The 23,159-nt window shown below is 43.3% G+C and overlaps 1 protein-coding gene across 1 annotated transcript; it reads right to left on the bottom strand.

The window, feature by feature from the left end:
* Positions 1 to 1,258: 1,258 nt before the first annotated feature.
* On the bottom strand, positions 1,259 to 23,120 carry ACBD7 (acyl-CoA binding domain containing 7). Its single transcript, XM_026479029.4, has 6 exons — positions 22,618 to 23,120; positions 13,849 to 13,925; positions 11,988 to 12,783; positions 3,032 to 3,149; positions 2,808 to 2,870; positions 1,259 to 2,722 (listed from the first exon to the last, which is right to left on the bottom strand). Exons 3-6 carry the CDS (start codon positions 11,997 to 11,999, stop codon positions 2,649 to 2,651), a joined length of 267 nt encoding a protein of 88 aa, XP_026334814.1. The 5' UTR covers positions 12,000 to 12,783; positions 13,849 to 13,925; positions 22,618 to 23,120; the 3' UTR covers positions 1,259 to 2,648.
* Positions 23,121 to 23,159: the final 39 nt, after the last annotated feature.

Raw genomic sequence — 23,159 nt, 5'->3', positions numbered from 1 at the left:
ACAGTCCTGAGCCAGCATCAGTGTCTCTACTGAGTAGGGAGGTCCTCAGAGTGCTCGTAAAACGGGCTTCTCCTCCTACTCTGAGTGCCTGCTGGCTCTGTAGGCGCTGCTGCAGCCCCCCACTTCCCCGGGCAGTGACTGACTAGGACCAATGGGAGTCCTGCCATGGACAACCAGTCTGGGATCTGGCCCCTGGTGTGTGGAAGGGCCGAGCACAAAAGCCATGTGCGACAGAATGCCTCAGCCTTGCTCTGTGACGATTTGGGACTGACATAAGGAGAGAGCAGAACAGTTGGGAAAAACAGGAGCTAAAAGGGAAAAAGCAGAAATAGGGGAAATTCGCCAAGTCTGTATAAGGCAGAATACTACCAATGGGATTCACAGTCACCGGTTGATAGGAATGCAGGGGCACCACCCCCTGGGAGCCACAAGGCTCCTGCAATCTTTGGCGAGTCCCAAACTGTGTTTGTCTCTTGGAATCCCGGCCGTTCAATCGGATTCGCTGATTTCCTGTGTCCCATGGACCTTCACAATAAACTCCACTACTTGGTGTCACTGATGTCTCTTCCTTAAGGCTTTAAGTACTGAACACAGCAATATATATTAATGTTGAATTTTAAAGCAGCCATTTGTTTACAAGATCGCCTATGGGTTCATGTTTAAGATGTAAAAATCATATACACAGAATCTTAATAAACAAGATTGAGCAAAATGCATACAGGACATGTTTTACAGAATTTATCATTCCTTTCTAACAAAGGGCAAATCATTTGAAAAATTCGTGGTGGGAGGAGTTAGAATTCATGCAATCAACTTGGGCTAAAAATAGGCTGAAGCAGATTATGACACATGTTTAGTACCTGCTGTGCTTTACCCTCTGGTGTGACACCATTTCCAGGGCTCCCTTATGGAAAGATTGGCAAAAAAGTAATTTGATTTGTGATTATTCATTTGAACAGTTTTTAGTTAATATGGCCCACAATGGGAATCTCATGATGTGGCCAATGCCAGGCTTTTGGGGCGGGCCTTCTCACCTGCCTCTCCACCTGGTAGAGGTGAAGTCCACATGGGAAAAGCTCTGAGAGTTTCAAGCCCTCCGTTGGAAGGAGCAGCCCTGTCATTGCTGACTGTCTCCCTTTTCTTGCATTTGGACGTTGACTTCATCATGGCAGACTCCTGATAATCTTCAGGCAAAACTTAGTAGACATGAGAACCATCTTTACTTGCTAAAATTTTCCAGAATAGGAAACAAGCTAGATTCATTTTTCATTAAACTTTTTATTTTGAGATAACTGTAGATTATGTGAAACATTTTGTTGTGAGAAATAATACAGAACTACTCAGTTTCCCCAAATGGTAACATGTGCAAAATTCCAGTATAATGTTACAGCCAGATGTTCACAGTGATACAGTCAAGGGACAGAACATCCACACAGGATCCCTCCTGCTGCTCTTTCAAGCTACACTTACCTCCCTATTCTGTCCTCTGTGGCAATCACTATTCTGTTCTTATGTCTGTAACTGTGCCATTTCAAGAAAGTTACATAAATGGAATCACGCCCTGTGTAACATTTTGGGACTGGCTTTTTTCACTCAGCCCAATTCCCTGGAAATTCATCTAATCAATCTATATATATATATTTTTTTAAGTCACAGGAATCAATCTATCCCTCATTGGTCATAGCATACCAAACCCAAACCCTTATCCAGGGAATAGAAGTACACTGTTTTTTGGGATATTTATCCTATGCAATCTCAAACTGATTTTAGAAATGCTAAAACAAGACTATCTTCTTTCAGGGAACCTGTGTGCAGCAAGAAAGACTGAGGACTAGGCCAGTATGATATTCCAGACTGCATTTTCACTTCAATGAAACTGAATTAAGAGGCATAGAAGTTGTACATTTTATTATCACTAGATACTACATTTTTCTGTCTTAAGTGTAAAAATTTAAAGAAAAATAATTGATAGATGATTTTTTTCTTTCTTTGAATAGTCATGGACTTGTACGTTTATTTTTAAAAAGTTTAGTTTATTTGTTGTTAGGTTTTATATAATGTATGCTTTAAATTGAAGGTAGGATAGAGTTTCCTCAATTATCAATTCTCAATTATCTCAAGAATCATTCAATTCTTACAACCCTGTGATACTGATTTTCCCCTCTACTCTATGGATGAGGCTTAGCAAGGTGAAGTAATTTGTCTCAGGTCACCTAGTAAAGAATTACAGAGTATGGAACGGAACCAGGTATGTTTATGATTTCCAAGGCCCCAAGTCAGTGAGAATCTCAAAGCTACATGGTGCAACAAAGGAAGAACCTTGCTATTGGCTCTTAATAAACTGTTTTGATCACATAACAATAATACTAACTTACTGTAGAAAAACAGATAAGCCAAAAAAAATTATTAATGTTTTTGTGACATACTACCAGAGCAATACTTTTTTTTAAAGAACTTTAAAAATCACCTGGTTTTAGCGAGTAAAACTTCATTAAATAGTTTCAGCATAACCTCTAAGGATTACAGTTTGTGTTAACAGCAAACATACTTGTGACATGTAAAGAATTAACGGTGTATTTCTTCCCTAGATGGTAGGACACGATACCATTATGAAGGCTTCAAAAGAAAGACTTTCTCATAGCTGAATGTTAAATTCCATATTTTTCTATCAGCTCTTTTGCTTTAGAAATATATGCACTCATGGCATCTTCCTTCGACTGCCCTAGAAAGACACAAACAGATTATCTCACTGACTGATGTATTGGGAAATTAAGAAAGTTTATTTCACTTATTTAAGAATTAACAACCTTTTTGGAGGTTCCATGCTTCCCATTTAGCTTTTCCTTTTAAATCTAACATTCCTGGACAGTCTGCCAAAAGAAGGATAGATATATTTTCCAGTTTACTTTTTACTCGATGCTTCTATAAATATTGTTCAGATGAAATGCATTATTTTTTTAAATATATGATTTAAAAATATTAACATGTGTGTGTGTATATCTATCTATCTATCCATCTATCTACAGAATACCAATATTGATGTCTCCAACTACGGATTGTTTGTAGAGCCCATAGAGTTCTTTCAGTTCTTCATCATCTGGTCTTGTTTTCAGCTTCCTCACATCTTCTGCGATTCTATCAAAATCAGCCTAGAACAAAAGGAAGAAAAGGTAAACGGTGCATTCTCTAACTTTCAGCAGGCCCGTCTATTTTGGGGGTATTTACCACCAAACAGTGGAAACTCAAAGAGGAAGTTTTCAAATGGAACTATTACTGGTCTAGTTACCAGAATTATCCTAATTTATTTTAATCTATGGATACCTCTCCTGGTACTTACCTGATATTCAGACAAGATATGAAGAACTACATAAAACTGTTATTAGTGAAAATTCCTTTTTTTCTTTTTTTTTAAAGTAGGCTCCACGCCCAGCATGGAGCCCAATGCAGGGCTTGAACCCACGACCCTGAAATCAAGACCTGGGCTGGAAAAAAAAAAAAAAAAAAAAAGACCTGGGCTGAGATCAAGAGTCAGACGCTTAACTGATTGAGACACCCAGGTGCCCCAATAATGAAAATTCTTAATACTGAAAATTTTAAAAACTGAAGAAGACATAAATAAGTGAAAGATATTCTATGCTCATGAATTGAAGAAATATTATTGTTTAAATGTCCATACTACCTAAAGCAATCTACAGATTCATGGCAATCAATTTCTATCAACATTCCAATGGCATATTTTACAGACGTAGAAAAAACAACCTTAAAGTTTGTACAGAACCACAAAAGACCCTGAACAGCCAAAACAATCTTGAGAAAGAATAACAAAGCTGGAGTCATGACATGCCCTGATTCCCAAGTATATTACAAAGCTATAGTAATCAAAACGGTATGGTATTGGCCTAAAAACAAACAGATCAATGAAACAGAATAGAGGGCCCAGAAATAAAAGTATGCATATGTGGTTGATTAATTTATGACAAAGAAGCCAAGAATGTAGAATGGGGAAAGTGAGTATCTTCAACAAATGGTGCTAGGACAACCTGACAGCCATAAACCAAAGACTGAAACTGGACCACTGTCTGACACTATGCAAAAAAATCAACTCAAAGGACTTAATGTCAGGTCAAGTAAGACCTTTTGTTTAGATCTTACTTGAATGCAAGACCTAAGACCACAAAACTCCTTGATAGAAAACATAGGGGGTAAGCTGCTGAACAGTGGTCTTGGCAATGACTGTTTGGATCTGACACCGAGAGCAAAGGCAACAAAAACAAAAATAAAGACATAAGACTCCATTAAGCTAGAAAGCTTCTGCACAGTAAACAAAACCACCAACAAAATGAAAAGGCAACCTATGGAATGGGAGAAAATATTTGCAAATCATGTATCTTTAAAAAGTGGTTAGGGGCGCCTGGGTGGCACAGTCCTTAAGCGTCTGCCTTCAGCTCAGGGCGTGATCCCGGCGTTATGGGATCGAGCCCCACATCAGGCTCCTCCGCTGTGAGCCTGCTTCTTCCTCTCCCACTCCCCCTGCTTGTGTTCCCTCTCTCGCTGGCTGTCTCTGTCGAATAAATAAATAAAATCTTTAAAAAAATAAATAAATAAATAAATAAAAAGTGGTTAATATCCAAAATATATAAAGCACTTATAGCACTCAATAGCAAAAAGAAAAAATCAATTAAAAAATGGGCAAAGGAACTAAATAGACATTTTCCCAAAGAGATACAAATGGAGGTGGTCTGATGCTGCATGGGCTATGGTGCAGCTCCAGCCTTGTACCTCCCACACCCCTGCATCAGTGATGGTGGAGGAGGGCCAGCACACCTGGGGGTGGGGGAGGAGGAGGAGCTTGGAGGGGGGAGGTAGACAGAACACATGGGGAGGGAAGGGAGGAGATAGGGGGTGGAGGAGGCAAGGTGGGCATTACCTGGGGGAGGAGGAGCAGACAGAGCGCCACCAGGGGGGAGGAGGAGGAGGAGGATTCCTTGTCTGGGCGACTGTACCTGGGCGGGGTTGGGGGGGGGGGGCAGGGAGGAGAAGGCAGAGCATCGCCTGTTGGTCCAGCAGCCCAGCAATGCCTGTCCGGGAGGAGCTGACTGACCAGCACCCAGGAAGAACCACAAAGGGGAGCAGCAGGTTGGGGATAAAGCACTCCTGAAGAAGACAGGCTGTTCATCCAACAAAGAAAACTCCTTCCAGATTATATTCTTGAGAAGTTAACTACAGCTGGACAGACTAACATAACAACATCATCAGGAAAGCTGAAAGAAACTCATTATGTTCAGAAGAAAAAGGAAGAATGTGAAAAAGGAAGTGATTCCAAGAAAGCTGAAAAAAGTACAAAAAGTACAGTCTGTGGGCCAGAATAAAAGCCCCTTGGCTCTAAGCCTAGAAGATCAAGGTCGGAGAGATTCAAGGCAATAAGCAGCGAAAGCCTTTAGAGAGAATTCTTTATATGGTCCCAGAACCAACAGAACTACTGTAAATAAATTCCTATGTCTTGAAAATAAGAGGTTACCAGGGAAAAGGGCTGCCACCAGTTTCTGAGTAATGCTTGGGGAGCCCAGAAAAAAACAAAATGCCAAGAGGTTTAAAAGACAGTGGCTGGTCAGAAACATGAAAACTTCTAAGAAGTAAATCAAAGCTAAATGAAAAATGAGAACTTGTATGTATAGAACTTATTCAGTTTAAAGAATAAGTTTTTCTGAAAAAATTCAATAAATCATTTATAAATTAAAATAAACAAAGACATACAAATGCCATGTGATTCAGTAATTCCATCTCTGGGTATACATCCAAAGGAAGCAAAATCCCTATTTCACAGTGATGCTGGCACGCCCATGTTCACTGCATCATTCTTTACAATAGCTAAGACATGGAAATTACAACCTAAGTGCCCGATGATGGATGTATAAAGAAAATATGTTATATGTAGACATGTACACACATAATGGAATATTGTTCAGCCATAAAAAGGAAGGAGATTCTGCCATTTGCAGCAACATGGATGGACCTTGAGAGCATTATGTGAGGTGAAATAAGTCACACAGAGACAGACAAATGCTGCAGGACCTCACTTACGTGTGGAAACTAAAATAACTAAACTTAGAAAAACAGAAGACAGACTGGCAGTTGCCAGAGCGGGTGAAGGGTGGGGAAAATATCTATCAAGAGAAATTTCAATACATATTTCTTTTTATTTTATTTTTTAAAAGATTTATTGCTTTATTTGGGGGGTGAGAGAGAGGGAGAGAATCCCAAGCAGACTCCCTGCTGAGTACGGAGCCCAACGAGGGGCTGGATCCCACAATGTGGCGATCACGACCTGAGCAGAAACCAAGTCAGATGCTCAACTGACTGAGCCACCCAGGTGCCCCTACACATTTCTTTTTATAAGTTAAAAGCATATAAACTCCACAAATTGGAATATTATACACAAATGAATGTCTATGTGCTCCCGATACTTTTTTGAAGATTTTATTTTGTTTTTTATTTCTTTAAGTTATCTCTACCCCCAAGCAAAACCCTGAGATCAAAAGTTGTATGCTCCACTGACTAAGCCAGCCAGGTGCTCCCTATGTGCTCCTAGCTTTATCCCTCCTCTTTTAACCTCTTTGTTGACTTAAAAAGGGCTTTGGTGACTATTTTCCTTAATATAATTTTTCTATTCCTTTTAAAAAAAAAATACACTGTATTTTACCTTGTGTTATTTAAATCAGGGATAAGCAGGAAATGTCACCAGCCTGGGTATCAAACAAGAGAAGCTCCAGGAGGCATTCTACCCCACCCCCATTTTCTTTCTCCAATGCATAGCTCCCTTTGATCCAAAGATCCAAACTCCTAGTAGAGAAAGTGGATAGCCCTGCTGTCATGTCAGAACCCCAGGGATCTCAGCAGAGTTGCTGAATCAAGTTTTCATCCCGTGCCAAAGACAGGACAGTATACAGCTAGAGAGCAATTGTTTGGTGATGAACAAAAATCACCTGTAAATCAGAGACTGGGTTCTCCAAACTAAATAACCTTGAAAATGGCCCCGCCTCCTAATTAATCCCTACAGGGGTCTAAGAAGCATGAATGCATGTGACAAGGGTCACACACTCTGCCTCACCTTTCTGAGTGTCTTTCTAGGAAGTTATCAACTGCTTTAAACGATGTCCTAAGAAGACAGGCTCTAGGGTTGCCTGGGTGGCTCAGTCGGTTGAGCGTCCCATTCTTGATTTTGGCTCAGGTCATGATCTCGGGGGTGTGAAATCGAGCCCCGCATCAGGCTCAGTGCGGAGTCGGCTTGAGATTCTCTCTTTCCCTCTCCCTCTGCCCTTCCCTCTGCTTGAGTGCACTCTCTCTCTCTAAATAAAAAAAGAGTAAAAAGGAAAAGAGCAAATAAATAAATAAATAAATAAGTAAATAGAAAGGAAGGAAGGAAGGAAGAAAGAAAAAGAAAGAAAGAAAGAAAGAAAGAAAGAAAGAAAGAAAGAAAGAAAGAAAGAATGAATACAGGCTCTAGAGCCAGACAGCCTCAGTTAGGATCTCAGCTTCATTACTTAAGAGCTGTGTATCCTTCGGCAAGTTATTTAACTTGTGTCTTTTTTCTCATCCAGAATATAGGACAATAATACCACCTATCCACAAGGTTGTTAGGAAGATTTAAATAGGTTAACACATCTAAAATATTTAAAATAGTGCCTGGGACATGGTGAGTGTTTAATGAAGGTTACCACTATTATTTGAAGTCTCTTTGGAAAAAACAAAAACAAAACTAATTCTAGAAAAAAATGGAAAAAAATACTCAGAATGAAGACAAAAAACACTTTGACTTAACAAATACAAAATTATTTTTATACACTCAGCTTTGTAAAATAAAGACTAGCAAGAAATATATTAAGATATGGAAACAATAATTGCCTCTGATTATTGTTAAGTTCTCTGGGTTTTTAATGCTTTCTGTGCTCTCCAAATGTTCTGTAGTGTGTACATATTGTGCCTGTAATAAGGATAAAATGAAAATGCTCCATAAGCTCCCAGGGCTTCCTAAGGGCAGGGCTCTTCAGAGAGGGTAGGGATCTCCCCCTTCCAATTTACCAGCGTCTCAGGTTGTCTGCTTGCTGTGAGGTCTTGTGCCCTTCTCCAGTGACAGCAACTCAATTCTTCTTGGCAAGCCAAGGCTTGAGGAGAATTCTAAGGCTTCTCAACAACCATACTAGGTCCCTGCCTTCCAGAAGGAATTTTTGGAAAATTGTTCTTCATATACAGGGTGGGGGGTGGGGCATGGAACCATGTGACAACCTAATGAAAGTCTTGGACCCTCTCCACAAGAGGTCAGGCCCTGACCAGATTTCACACACAACTTCAGGGATCCCTGTTCCGTCTCCCTTCCAGGGTACAGAAGCCTGTTCCAGAGCAGGGGCCAAGATCATGCTCTCCATCCAGCATGACATTTGTGGTGCCACAACTTGATACATTCCTGCTCCATGATGAGGTTCCAATGTACCCTCCTCTATGGGGCCTTTCCCAGTTTAACCACGATGGGCTCTAGGGGAAAGAACACTGGCCTCACATCACGATCTTGGGTTTGAATTCTAGCTTTGAGACATAATGCCATGGGATTTTATGCAAGCAACAAAGCTCCTCTGAGATTCAGCCTCAGCCAAAAAAAAAAATGATACTATTAACTTCAGTGGGAAGGTGTTAAGATTAAATACTATTAAGAACAGATATATTTTTTATTTCGTTCTGTTGACTCTGCCCACCCAGAGCTCATCACTTGGATCATACTACTTAACAAATGTATTGAACACCTATTATGTACCAGGCCTTTGCCAGGCAGACGGGATGAACAGGGCCGCCGGCGCTCAAGGAGCTCAGGCTCTAGTGGGAGATGAGCAGGTCAACAACGATCATGTGATACTTGCTCCGGTGGAAGAGCTGCGGGCCCTCTGGGGATGTAGAGGAGGGAGCGTCAGCAGGTGTGGAAGAAGCCTTCCCAGGGGCCCCTGGGTGGCGCAGTTGTTATGCATCTGCCTTCACACTCAGGGCGTGATCCTGGCATTCTGAGATCGAGCCCCACGTCAGGCTCCTCCGCTAAGAGCCTGCTTCTTCCTCTCTCAGTCCCCCTGCTTGTGTTCCCTCTCTCGCTGCCTGTCTCTCTGTCAAATAAATAAATAAAATCTTAAAAAAAAAAAAAAAGAAGAAGAAGCCTTCCCAGAGGAGATGGCACTTAGCTAAGCCCGAGGGGTCAGCACCTGTTGGATGGACAGGAGCATGGAAGGGTGTTCCAGGTGGCATGGACAGCAGGTATTAGGGCTCAACATGAAAGCCAGTGGGACTGGCTTTGTTCCCCACATATGCGTAACAGAGGGAGGTATAAGCATTCATCTTGGAAGCAAGAGCCATGCCTTACAGAGAGCACTGGTGAGCAGTAAAAGCCCCTCTGCGTCCTTGGTGAATAAATGAATAAGTGGATATTAGGAGAGTTTGAAAGCTATCACAGATGAGAAACAGCTTTAAATGTACAGTTGTTTACACTTAATTCCAAAGCATTCTGGGCCAAAGGGGAAGTTTAGTAATGCCCTGTGCCACTGTGGAACTGGGCTCATTGCTTTTGGTGAGGAATTTCAGCCTCTGCTGAGCTCATTCTTCTAGCCCTGGGGGCCTCGGTGTCCTGCTTGAATGCCTGTGTTCATCATTCCCCTCACAACTGTGCTTGAGAGTCTTCAGAACAATCGGCCTTAAGGTCTCTCCCCAGAGTCTCTCCTGTTCATGTTTTCACAGGCCCTGTGACTACACCTTGGTATATCAGTGACCCCAGTGTCACCACCAACACTCACAGGGGGTGCATCCTGCTTTCCTGGAGTTGGAGCCCTCTACCCTCTTACCACCTAAGAGTACTGACCACCCTGGCGTCTGGGTAAATTTCCTTTCCAATTTCGTCACACCTGAAAATAGCCTCTGAAGGTCACTCTCACCTAATCTAGTTTTACTTTCTGCAGCCAAAGAACATGGTCATCCCACAACATGAGGCTGACAAAACCTTTTTTTTTTTTTTTTTTAAGATTTATTTACTTATTTTAGAGAGAGAGTGTGTGAGCGGGGTGAGGGGTAGGAGAGGGAGGAGAGAATCTCAAGCAGACTCCATGGTGAGTGCAGAGCCCAATGTGGGGCTTGATCTCACAACCCTGAGATCATGACCGGAGGTGAAACCAAGAAATGGATGCTCAACCAAATGAGCCCCCCAGGCACCCTGACAAAGCCTTTTTGAGCAATCACTTCCCATTGAGGATGTGAATTAGGAAGATCGTAAATTCTCACACTGTATGGTTCTTAGGTCATACAAACACGTATGGAGGGAAAGGATTAGTTTTTTGCCCACTGTAAAATCACAAATCCCCAAGACTTGAAAAGATGCAGCTTCTTGAAGAAGCAGTCTGCCTTCAAGCATCATCTTCTAAAAAAGAAAGACATCCAGTTTACCTGGCTCTCAGCTTTGCTAAAAGCTTTGCTACTGAAGTAAACATATTTTAAGTTTAAAATAAAGTTTGGAGGTTATAGCTGAATTAGAAATCCCATTTGTTTGCCAAACAAAACAAAATACTAAGCTAAAAAAGGAATAAAGTTTCGATATTGAAAGATTTGATTACTTTGAGAAAAATCTCAATATGAATTATATGTCCTACACAAGAGAGAAATATCTAAATGTTCAAGGACACACTTACCCTTATTGGGTACTTACCACATGCCAGGTGCTGTTTTAAATGCTCTATACATGTAGCTCATTAATCTGGACAGTCCCTCGCCTCCGTTTTTCAATGAGGAAACAGGCACAGAGAGGTTATGGGCTAGGAAGGGGTGAGGTTTGGATTTGAACCTGGCCGACTCTGGAGTATGTGCCTTTAGTCACCATAACTTACTGCTCAAGGAACCCTAGCACCTGGGTGGCTCAGTGGGGTAAGACTTCAACTCTTGATTTTGGTTCAGTTAGTGATCTCAAGGTCCTGGGATTGAGCCCCATGTGGGGCTCTGTGCTGGGCGTAGAGCCTACTTGAGGATTCTCTCTCTGCCCCTCCCACCCCCCCAACCCCCATAAAATAAAACTAAATCTTAAAAAAAAAAAAGAATCCTTAAAGAAGTGAGCCATGCTCATTCTGTGAAATTGTATGCAGATATTTTTTTTTCAAATTTTATTTTAGGAGAATATTTAATGATGAAAAATGCTCCTAATACAGTGTTAGTTATAGGAACAAAACTGTATATACTTCAGAATATAATCAAATCAGTGTGTATATATACACACATATGCACATATATGTACACATGCAAGCACATGCAGGCACATATACACACACACATTTTTCACACACACAAGAAAGTAATCCCTCATGTTCGCAGTGGTTATCATCTGGGTGAAGGAATTCCAAATGGTTTTTACTTACTTTATATTTGTTCTCTTTCCCCAAATTTCCCACCCTGAATATATATTTTTTCTCATATCAGCAGAACTACTATTTTGTAGTTTTACAGATCTCGAACAGAAAAACACTTGTCTTACCAGGGAGCGAGGGGGCGCGGGTGGGATCCCAGCCGCCCTCGCCTTCCTCTCCCAGATGGACAGAGCGAGCGGAGCAGGGCCGCCTGGTCCTCCGGGAGCAACCGGGCGTCTGCCCTCCCGGGGGCCAGCGCTTACTCTTCGAGTAACCAATCCCCGGGGTTCACAAGTGTTGCCATAGGGAGCCCCGGCTCGCAGCCAACAATGGCACCGGTGTGGTCCCCACTGCAATAAGCGGGCGCTCGCGATGGGGGTGGGAGTGTCCGCAGGGTCACTCAGGACAACTTCCGGGGGTCTGGGGGCGCGAGAACTGCGGGCGACAGCCGTTCCAAGCTCCAGTTTCGAGTCACCCGCCACCCAGGGGCGTTACGCCTGCCCCACACCCCACTCGAACGCTTCCCTCTGAGGAGGAAGCCCTCTGGTGCGGCCTCCGCACCCTTCGACTCACCTGCAAGGGCATGGTTGACAGCACCCACCTACCACCGCACTCCTGAAGCACCGGTCCCCAGAGCCGGTTCCGCGGGCCTCCTTAAATGGCGGCGCACCTCCGCCCGCTGGCTCCCATTGGCTGCGCTGTGAGCCAGGCTGGTTCCCATTGGCCACCAGTACTAGGGGGCGGAGCTGAGCAGTGAGTGGCACCTGCCCTGACCCGCGCGCCCGCCCGAACCCCAGGCTGCAGCGCGCCGGGGTTGGCAGCCAGCGCCGCTGCAACTGCAAAGGCGAGGAGCAGGGAATTTAAATGAGTTCCTCTCCGCTCTTGGCTCGCTCCCCAATTCTTTCACAAGAGGTTGTTTGCTGGAAATCCAGAGAAGTCTCCTTAGGGCACGGACCTCGGTGGGGATTCCTTTTTGTAGATATATCCCTCTGCCCTTTCGTAATTCCTAGAAACCTGGATGGCAGTTTTTTTGAGACTTCTCAAATCTCCTCTCATATCTCTAGGCACACTTCATCAGGAATGAAAAAGGCGTCTTCTCTTTAAACAGCAAAAACACGTTTTGGACACGTGCTGCAAACACCCTAACTAGTTCTCGGTTATTGTAAGGGCACAGACGTATGCACCTATTCAATTTGACCCCATTCTCCAGGGCAACAAATTCAATGTGGCTGCAAGTCTGCAGACACACGAATGGGGCAGTGATGCACGTTTGATTAAGTTTTCAAAGAACAGAACAGCATTTCCGGGTCACAGGAGTTCATTTCCGACTCTTTTAAGAAAGCTTCGTGGAGTGAAGTGACTGGAAGAACTGACAAATTCAGGGTTTAGAGAGTTGCTGATCTGAAACGTCTAACACATAACAATCCAAGTGATGGAGACGAAAGGCCCCAAAACATTTTAGCTTGTTTTTGCATAAAACTACATTTAAAAAATATTTGCTTGGGTGCCTGGGTGGCTCAGTCGGCAAAGCATCTACCTGAGGCTCCGGTCGTGATCCCAGGGTCCTGGGATGGAGCCCCACATATGGGGGGTCCCTGCTCAGTGGGGACTCTGCTTCTCCCTCTCCCTCTGTCCCTCCTGCTTGTGTTCTGCCTCTCTCTCTCTCAAATAAATAAATAAAATGTAAAAAAAAAAATTATCTGCCTTACCTTTTCATGTAAATCCCCTGGTTTTTACATTTTCTCCTTGAAAATATTTTCATGGTGTAACCAATGAATTTCCAAGTAAAAGACAAAAAGCAAGTGGTCGCAAAATGTACTGATTTTTTGGTTTTCAGTTTTTAAATTTGCAGGGGATGGGAAATACACTTTGGGATACAAAGGCAAATGGCAACTTCAGAGCAGTGAGTGCTTTCTCTGCTGAGGAAGCCCTAACGGTGTTTCAGTAGGGAAATACTGGGGGCGACCTCCAGTATCGGCGTGTTTCTAGAGCTGAGACATTTGGGCATTATAGTCATTATAAGAAATATGGAAAAGGGGAGAGCGAAGGTACACTGTGCTCTATTTTATTCTCTAAGTCTAGAACGTTCTTCTAAGAACCGTTTTCAAAGCATGTTCTTCTCTTGAGTTGCTCTCCCCTGAAAAGACGCTAGAGCTATCGTGTCTTGTTCCATAGAATAAAAAGAAAGAAAAGAAATGGAAATACTGATGTCTTCTGCCCAGTGATAATAATATACTAGGTATAGTAAATACTCAGTTTTCCTTAGGGAGTGAGTCAATTTGGACATTCAAGTCCCCCCCCCTTTTTTTTTTACTGTTTATTAAATATTGATTACAAGCCAATATCCATATATCTATATCTATATATAATTCTAAAAACAAAGGGCACATTTATGAACCTACCACCAGTTTAAGAAATAGAACATTACCTTTACCTTTGTGACTCTCCTGATTCCATTCCATCCTATCTTCCTTATTCATTCTTTCATTCATTCAAACAGTTATTGGGTACCTAATATGAGCAAGGCACTGTTTTAGGTTCTTGAAAAACAGTCAACAGAGCAAACAAGATCCTTATCCTCACATTACATTCTGGTTGGGGATTACAGACAATAACACATATAATAAGCAAATTATATGGTCTATTAAAAGATATGAGGTAATAAATGCTATTTTAAAAAGGAGCAGAGCAAAAGAGATGGGAAGTCTTGGGTATGTGGGATGATGAGGTGACCTGCAATGGTAAATAGGGTAATCAGGGTAGGTCTCTTTGAGAAGATGACATTTGATTAAAAGCTTGAAGCAGGGTGAAGGAGCTGACCAGGAAGAGCCCTAAGAGCTTCCCTTGCAAAGGCAGCATCCTCTACAAAGGCCCTAAGGAATGAGCTTCCCCGGCAGCTGTGAGGAACAGCAAGGAGCCCAGGTAGCCAGAGCAGAATAGTAGAAGAGGTCAGAGAATAGAAGATGGAGACCAGATTGCATACGGCCTCACACAAAGACATTTGGGGTTAAGTGGGAATGAAACAGAACCACTGAAGAGTTTTGAGAAAGATCTGACATAATACGACTTACTTTTTAAAAGGATCACTCTTGGGGGTGCCTGGATGGCACAATCAGTTAAGGGTCCAACTCTTGGTTTTGGCTCAGGTCATGACCTCCTGAGGTGGGATTGAGCCCCACGTCAGGCTCCATGCTCAGCACAGAGTCTACTTGAGGCTCTCTACTCCTCTCCCTCCGCCCTCTCCCCCCAACCCCCACTGCACACACTCTCTCTCTCAAATAAATAAATCTTAAAAAAAAAATCATTCTTGTTGCTGTGTTGAAAAGAGACTATAGGGGAACAAGGTTGGCAGCAAAATCCTTACTAAAATTAGAATCCAGGGAAGAACTTATGGGTGTCTTAAACTCAGGTGATAACGGTGGAGGTTATGAGAAGTATTTCAGATTCTGGATATATTTTGAAGATAGAGTCAACAACAGTCCCCAGTAGATTCTAAATGGGGTGTGAAGGAAAGAGAGGAGTCAGGATAATTCAATTGCTAAACCAACCTTGCATTCCTTATTAATCTCCACCTGACCTTGACGAAATGCATTACTGGATTGTGGGCTATATTTTGACGGTGTTTGTCATCCATGTTTATTTTGTAACTTCCCTTCCTCAGACATACATTAATTAATTAATTAATTAGTTTATTTTCCTACGCCAGCATTATGCCAGTACGTAAAACAAGTTGAGAAAGCATCCTCCTGTGTCTGTATTCTGGAATAAATTGTGCAGAATGGAGAGGATCACAAATGACAGAAGGTCGCACCGCGGCCAGTGACGTTCGAGCTGATTTTCCTCGTGCTGCCGCCTTCACTTCCGACCCCGGAGGTTAAAGCCACTGTCGAAGCACAGGGGAAGCCTAGCTGCTTATTCCACCCGTTCTCGGACTTGCGGTCAGAGTGTTCTAGCATTGAGCGTGCACACGTCAGCGGCACCCCGCTTTCTTACGATACACCCCAAACTCGTTTTGGCATTAGAGGTCCTCTAAGGCTAGTGAAGCCCTCAGTGAACGTCACCCATGGGATTTTTCCCAAAAGAACCTGTTCAGGGCTCCGATACCTTGCCAAACTGCCCTCTGCAAACACCAACTCCCCTGCCCACGAGCACGCAAGAACCGCGGGCCGAGCGCTGCAGAGCCTTGGGGGCCCCCGCGCAAGCGAGGCCGTGGGGCTTCTGCAGTCTTGCCCAGGGAGGGGCGCGGTGGCCTCTCCCCTTGTCTCCCTGGAGGCTCCTGGCAGCCGTGTAATGGTTAAGCGGCCGTGATTTTGGAGGCAATGGTTTTGAACGCTGCAGAGGCGCGGCTCTCCACTGAAATGGAACTCCGTTGAGAGACAACTGTGACCGTTTAGACCCCCACCATCCACTGCGCAAAGTCCTCTTGGCCGCACGCCCTGCACACCCAGCAGCAGCGCGAATTTCTTGCTCAGTCCATGCTGGCCACTGTTTGCCGGCAGCGCGGGCTGGTCTCCTGCACCTTCTCATTGGGCTCCATGAAGTTCATGCTTTTCACATTCCCTGTCAAGTGCAAAGAGCATCACTTGGCCTCCCCCAGTGTTTCCTTTACCACTGTTTCTGCTCCCACTCTGCGAGGTTTGAGCGTCTCCTATCAGTGTCTGCTCTCAGGTTTTTCTGGCAAACCTAAAACACAGATGTCTCTGTATAAACTTGAAGCTGAACCTGCTGAAGAAGTTCCCAGGGGCCCTTGCAGGCCCCGGCTGCTGTCCAAGGAGAGGTGCGGGTGGCTCATCTGTGGGAAGTTGCCCAGGTGGATGGAGTTTCCTTCGGACAAACCCTGCGGCTGGGGATTGGTTTCTTCTGTGGCTTTGCCACTACTTCTGATGTGCGGTTGGAAGAAGGGGCCAGAGGGACACAAGTCTGTGGAAGGCTGGGCTGGGCTGGGGTACCTCACAGTTCCCCTCTGGGGGGGCACAGCCCTGAGGCCTGGTTGGGCTGTGGCGTGTGGCTCCCTGGTGCAGATGGGGCCTTGTTGGGAGATCAGGGCATAGTGGTGGGGTGTGGAGGAGAGCAGAGGCTGTGGAGGGCCTGGACTCTGGCAGTTAGGCCCTCCAGCTCGGCTCTCTTGCAACTCAGGAGCAAATAGGTGGCCATCACTTTGTTGTGCTTATGGCCCATCAGTGAGTCTTGGCTCTCTTCCCTGTGTGACACACGGACACCATCAACTCAGCCAGGCTCCCTTGTGGTCAAGGAGTGGCTCCACATATGGCTTTCGTTCTTCCCCACGACCTGTATTCACCCATGGATCGTGAGCTCTAAAGTGCTCTCTCGCTAGGACTGAGGACGAGACATTTCTTGAGCAGTTTTTCACATCCCCTGTAATGTAAAGGGGGATATGGTACATTCCCCTGAGTACCCACCTGGTCCTGCAGCTCCTAGAAGGCAGGGGTCTGACGACCGAGTCTACAGGATGGCCCTCAGGTTCCACATGCCACTGCAGATCCATCTTATTTGGCCCTGGAAGAGTTCCAGGGCAGCATAAAGGGGGGGCTGCCAAAGGAGGTACCCAGCTGTTGCCAAAGGCGAACTGTTACTGAAGCCAAAGTCTTCAAACTTGATTATCACGTCAGCATCCAAGAGCAGGTGTTCTGCCTTTAACTCTACGAACGACACACTTCTAGGGACTGTACCCGCAGACATTACCTGACAGAATTTGCCTGCGGCCTTTTTTTTCTTACAGACTTCCATGAGCCACTAGGAACTCCAGCACCTCTGTTTCACTAGAGGACTCCGTGACAAGGCAGAGTGTTTACTCAGTCTGGATCACTTGAAATGATTGTTTGGGGATGGTTCAAGACCTTCTTGATTCTTACTTCACAGGACAGTCTGATGTTTGGAGGAGTTCTCCTATGTCTTGCCACTGACCTTAATGACTACCTCTTTCCTAAAGCAGGATGTGGCGGGCCAGCTTCAGCTTGGTCAGGTTACCCTTGGTGATGGTCTTGAGGGTCGGTGGCTGTCCACACAGATCTCCTCCCCAGCAGGGATGGCTGAGAGGCCCAGCAGCATGTTGGACTTACTGCTGACCTTGGAGTCAAGGTATCCCAAGGTCAACTTAAAATCGGGAGAAGCTGGTCAGATGCTTGGCCCACATCGCCTCAAGAGAAAATCAACTCCAGAGTCCACCTGATGAACTGATCTCTATAATGGAATCAAAACACAATGCCAGGCAAGCATACAAATAAACAACACCAAATACTAACAAACCAAATAAAAGAAAAAGGGAGACAAAATTTTTGAAAGGAAAATGAGAAAAAAAATAAAGAAAAAATGAAACTGAGAAGAAAAAAAGGAATAGTAAAGAAAAATAGTGAAAAATAGTATTTTGAGTGGCATTAAGTGCATTTGTAATGCTGTGTAACCATCACCACTATTTCCAAATTTTTTTCATCCACCTAAATAGAAACTCTGCACCCATTAAACAACTTCTCATTCCCATCTCTCCTCAGCCTCTGTTCTACCTACTATCTGTATGAATTTGTCTAGTCTAGGTACCTAATAAAGTGTAACTGCACAATATTTGTCCTTTTGCGACTGGCTTATTTCACTTAGCATAATGTTTTTCAGGTTCATCCATGTTGTAGCAGATGTCAGTACTTTATTCCTTTTTATGACTGAATAATATTCCATTGTACGTAAATATGACTCCACTCAATCATTGGTAGGCGTCTGAATTGTTTCGACCCTTTGGCTATTGTCGATAATGCAGCTAAGAACACTGGCATGCAAGTATCTGATGAGTCCCTGCTTTCAATTCTTTTCGGTGGGAGTGGAATTGCTGGGTTATATCATAATTCTGTGTCTTACCTTTCAGAAGAATTGACAAACTGTTTTCCAAAGCAGCTGTACCATTTCACATACTAACCAGCCCAACTGACTGAGCTAGCCAGGCACCCCTTGAATTGGTTTTTTGGGGGGCTCAAACTCACAACCCCAAGATCAAGAGTTGCATGCTCTATGGACTGATCCAGCCAGGTGCCCCATAGGCTTTTTTTGTTTTTGTTTTTTGTTGTTGAGTTGTAGTTTTAATATATTCTGAATATTAATCCCTTATCACATATGATTTGCAAATATCTTTTCCCATTCTGTGGGTTTTCTTTTCACTCTCTTGATAGTGTCCCTTGATGCACAAAAAATCTTGTTTTAGAATTTTTTTTAAGTAGGCTCCACACCCAGCATGGAGCCCAACATGGGGTTTGAACTCACCACCATGAGATCAAGACCTGAGCTGAGATCAAGAGCCAGGCGCTCAACCAACTGAGCCACCCAGGCGCCCCAAAAAGTTTTAATTTTGATGAAGATTCAATTTTTCTATTTTTTCTTTTGCTACCTGTTCTTTTGTTGTCATATCCAAGATATCATTACCAAATTCAGTGTCATGAAGATTTTTCCCCTACGTTTTAAGAGTTTCATAGTTTTAGCCCTTAAGTTTAGATTTTTGATCCACTTTGAGTTAATTTTTTTAAAGATTTATTTATTTATTTTGGAGAGAGAGAGAGCAAGCGCACAAGCAGGAGGGGCAGAGGGAGAGACAGCATCTTAAGCGGATTCCGTGCTGAGCACAGAGCCCGATGCAGGGCTTGCTCTCACAACCCTGAGATCATGACCCTGAGTGAGATCACAACTTGAGCCGAACTGAGAGTTGGATGCTTAACTGACTGCCACCCAGGTGCCCCACTTTGAGTTAATTTTTGTATGGGGTATAAGTAAGGGTCCAACTTCATTCATATGCATGTGGATATCCAGTTTTCCCAGCACCGTTTGTTGAAAAAAAAGCTCCTTCCCCATTAAATTGTCTTGGCCTCTTTGTCAAAAATTAATTGACCATATATGTGAGAGTTTATTTCTGGGCTCGCTATTCCACTGTCTGTCTTTATGCCAATACCACACTGTTTTGATTACTGTAGATTTGTAGTAAGTTTTTAATATCAGAAAGTGTGAGTCCTCCAATTTTGTTCTTCATTTCCAAGATTGTTTGGGCTATTCAGGGTTTCCTTGAGATCTAGTCACTGCTTTATCCCTAACACTCAGAATTCAATAAATACTGTTACCTTTTGAAAAAAGGAAGGAAACATTCTTATGTATCGAGCATCTGGCATATTGCTTGACACATAAAAGATACTCAATGAAACCGGTGCACGAAGTAAAATGCTATTTATATTTTTCACCTAATACATACTTATAGACATACGGGCACATTTCCACATTAAAAGTGTTTCTCAGGGGCGCCTGGGTGGCTCAGTCGTCAAGCGTCCGCCTTCAGCTCAGAGCATGATCGCAGAGTCCTGGGATCGAGCCCCACATTGGGCTCCTTGCTCTGCTGGGAGCCTGCTTCTTCCTCTCCCACTCCCTCTGCTTGTGTTCCCTCCTCGCTGGCTGTCTCTCTGTCAAAAAAATAAAATCTTTAAAAAAAATAAAAGTGCTTCTCAGTCACTCGTTCTCATATTGCTTCAGAAAGAATTCCCTGATAATTTAATTCATATAAATTTCTATACTTTAAATAATTCTAAAATTATGGGTTTATGTTTATGTATATCTATGGTATATTTTGAATAGTTACCTGCAGCTGATTTTATATCATACACTTTCCAAAATTACTGTTGCTGGCTCTTTAGGACCTATGGAAAATCTAAAGCTTAGCATCACATTACATTAGGCTTTTGCCTATAAAAAAAAAAACAAAATTCTAATAAATAGTCTACTTAAAAAAAAAAAAAAAAAGAACATCCCAAACACCTTAGTGACCATTTGATGTAAGGTCTTTCAAATCTCTCCTTTTTAACAGAAGGACAGCTCTCTGCCAAGGCCCCCTGACAACCTTGCACGTCTCTACCTAGCCATGTAGGCAAGGCTTGACTGCAGTCTGAGTCTTGGCAGAATGCCTGGGATTCTTCCTGGAGCAAGGTTGTAATCTTTTTTTGTCTGTATGTTTGTTTTAGAGAGAGAGGGAGTGGTGGTGGTTGGGGGGGGGGGTTAGGGAGAGAGAGAATCTTAAATAGCAGGGCTCAATCTCACAACCCTGAGATCATGACCTGAGCCAAAATCAAGAGTTGGATGCTTAACCTACTAAGCCCCCAAGAGCCCCTAGGTCCCTATCTTGTGGGAAACTCAAACAAAGGTGTTTCTCTTCCTTTTCTTTACTTTTAGTGGAGACTAATGCATTTCATGTTGCCCTCCCCTTTCCCCCTATCCCCTTGCCACCTTAGGGTACAGCTGTGGGCTTCTGTGTCAGTCTATAAAACTGTTCAGCTGAAGTGTAAAGTTGATTTGTCAATGCAGAGTGACGCATCACTCATGACACCTATGGTTATTGATCTCTGGGACTAGGGATGTTGTCCCATGGGTGTAAGGATGCAGGGAACGGACATCCTGCTGATCTTGCTTTTACTGTCTTGTAAGTGTAATAAATGGTCTAAATCCAATTAGATTCTTTTTCTCCTTACTGACCTTATCTACAAACATGTGGCACTGCAACCAGCTGTTACTTAGACATCACTTAACTGCTTCAAACACCTCACGTTTACATTGCCTGTAATGACACAATTTATCACCAGGTCCCTTAAGGCACTCTTACATCATGACAAGCATATAAATTTAAGAACAGTCCAATTCTAGAGTTAATATAAAAAGAAAACTTTATTATTCAAAAACCAATCTGAGGTTTTACAGGGTAAAATAATTGTAACACCTGTCATTAAATGTCATGTGTATATGTGTGTTATATATATATAACACACATATACACACATACAACACATATATGAGTTAAAGCGATAACTTGAAGACTATGTGAGAAACACTCAAAAGTGTTATATGGGAAGAAAATCAGAACACAAAATTTAATCTGTGTTATTTCACAATTTAAATGCATGTATAAATGTGAAACAAATTACAAGGGAACACAGAAAGGAAATATGTTTTGAGGTAATCGGGTCATGGGAGGATTGTTTACTTTTTCGTGTAATGTTTGTGTGATCCAAATGAGGGAAATTACCTTTAAAATGCAGTTACTCACTTTAGCAAAATTCTTGTGGAAATTATATTGGTAGTCTCAAAATAAAACACAAGCACTAAAGTCATAGAGGCTACTGTTAACTTTTATTAACTCCTCATCCAGGTTGTCACTAGATGCATCACAGAATTATCAAGCACTTTCTGCGTGCCAGGGACTGTGCTAATCATCTTATGTATTATCTCTTCTAATAAGCACAACAGGTACTACTTTTATCACTTCACGGAGAGCGTTAATTAGCTTGCTTTAGGGGTCACTCGGCAAGCCAGAGAGGAAGTGAGGATTTCAAGTAGGCAAAGGGTTCCAGAGCCCTGGGATGTAACGCTAGGTAATCTTCATAGAACGAATGTAAATTGAGATGATGCTATAAATCTATATACACTCTGGAACCTTAGGAGGACAAAACTCGTGCACAATTCCTTCCCATTACTCTAGCATTTCAATTAGATATGTGTGTCTGCATTTCTCTTACAGCTTGAAAGCTGGATCTAAGACTACTTAAGCTAGAGTTAAGACTGGATGTTTGCAGTTTATCATAATGAGCCGTAACACTCATTTTATGAAACAAAAGTCTGTTACACTCAAACTCGTTGTAACTTCATTCTTTTTAATCTTTTAATTGTGACTTTAAAAAATCACATTGTACTTTAACCCTGTGTAACCTGCAGAAATCTTTGACCAAAAGGAACGCGGTTTTTTGTTTCCTTTTCTTTCTTTCTTTTTTAAAGATTTTATTTATTTATTTGACAGAGACAGCCAGCAAAAGAGGGAACACAGGCAGGGAGAGTGGGAGAGAAAGAAGCAGGCTCCCAGTGGAGGAGCCTGATGTGGGGCTCGATCCCAGGACCCCGGGATCACGCCCCGAGCCAAAGGCAGACGCCCAACGACTGAGCCACCCAGGCGCCCCATGTTTCCTTTTCTTTATGGCCAGTTGGATACTATGTAGGTGATACAAACTGAAGATGGAGAAAATAGATTAAAAAATGGAAAACCAAACGAACAGTGAAGAGATTGAGAAGGGAAAAGTTCTGAGAAAAATGGAGAGAGGAAAAATAAGGGGGGTTAAGTTAGACTGGAAAAGAGAAAGGACTGGGGTGGCGAAGGAGGCTCTTTAGGTCAGAAGCAACCTACTTTCTTCTAAGTTCTCGCCACGGGTGAATCAACAGTTTCAGATGGCTGACCTTGCAAATGTCCTTCAACTGTTCTACAGGGGTCCATGACTTCCCAGCGACGCCATTCGTACCTTCCGTTTTCACCGGTCGGAGTAGCTACAGCAGACGTTGGGAGTTTTCAGAGCTGCTGTCGCAGAACGCAAAGAAGCATTTACCCTCCTCTTTCAGAGGGCTCAAGATTGCCTACATTGTTGCCTGTAGGCACGTTCTTTTAATCTCCAACCACCTCTTGATTTTCCTGGTGCCAGAAAGGCGACCGAGACACTGGGACAGGGACTAGGGTTTTGCGTCCCCTTAGGCAAGCCAAATACAGAAAAGGGAGAAGAGAAAGAGCGAGCCAGCCCGCCAGGCGCTGAAAGATAGAAATTGGATTACAAGGGAGCGGACGAGAGAGGAGAGAATCAGCCTTCCGGGGACTACGGACTGTAAAATAGCCCCCAGACCAAGTGGTGGAATTTATGAGCAGCGGGTTACCAAGGCAACTGTGAGGTATCGCGAGAC

This window comes from Ursus arctos, unplaced genomic scaffold (genome assembly GCF_023065955.2).
Source record: "Ursus arctos isolate Adak ecotype North America unplaced genomic scaffold, UrsArc2.0 scaffold_30, whole genome shotgun sequence".
Classification (NCBI taxonomy): Eukaryota; Metazoa; Chordata; class Mammalia; order Carnivora; family Ursidae; genus Ursus; species Ursus arctos.
Note: the sequence above shows the minus strand (reverse complement) of the source record. Positions and strands in the feature narration are given on the sequence as shown.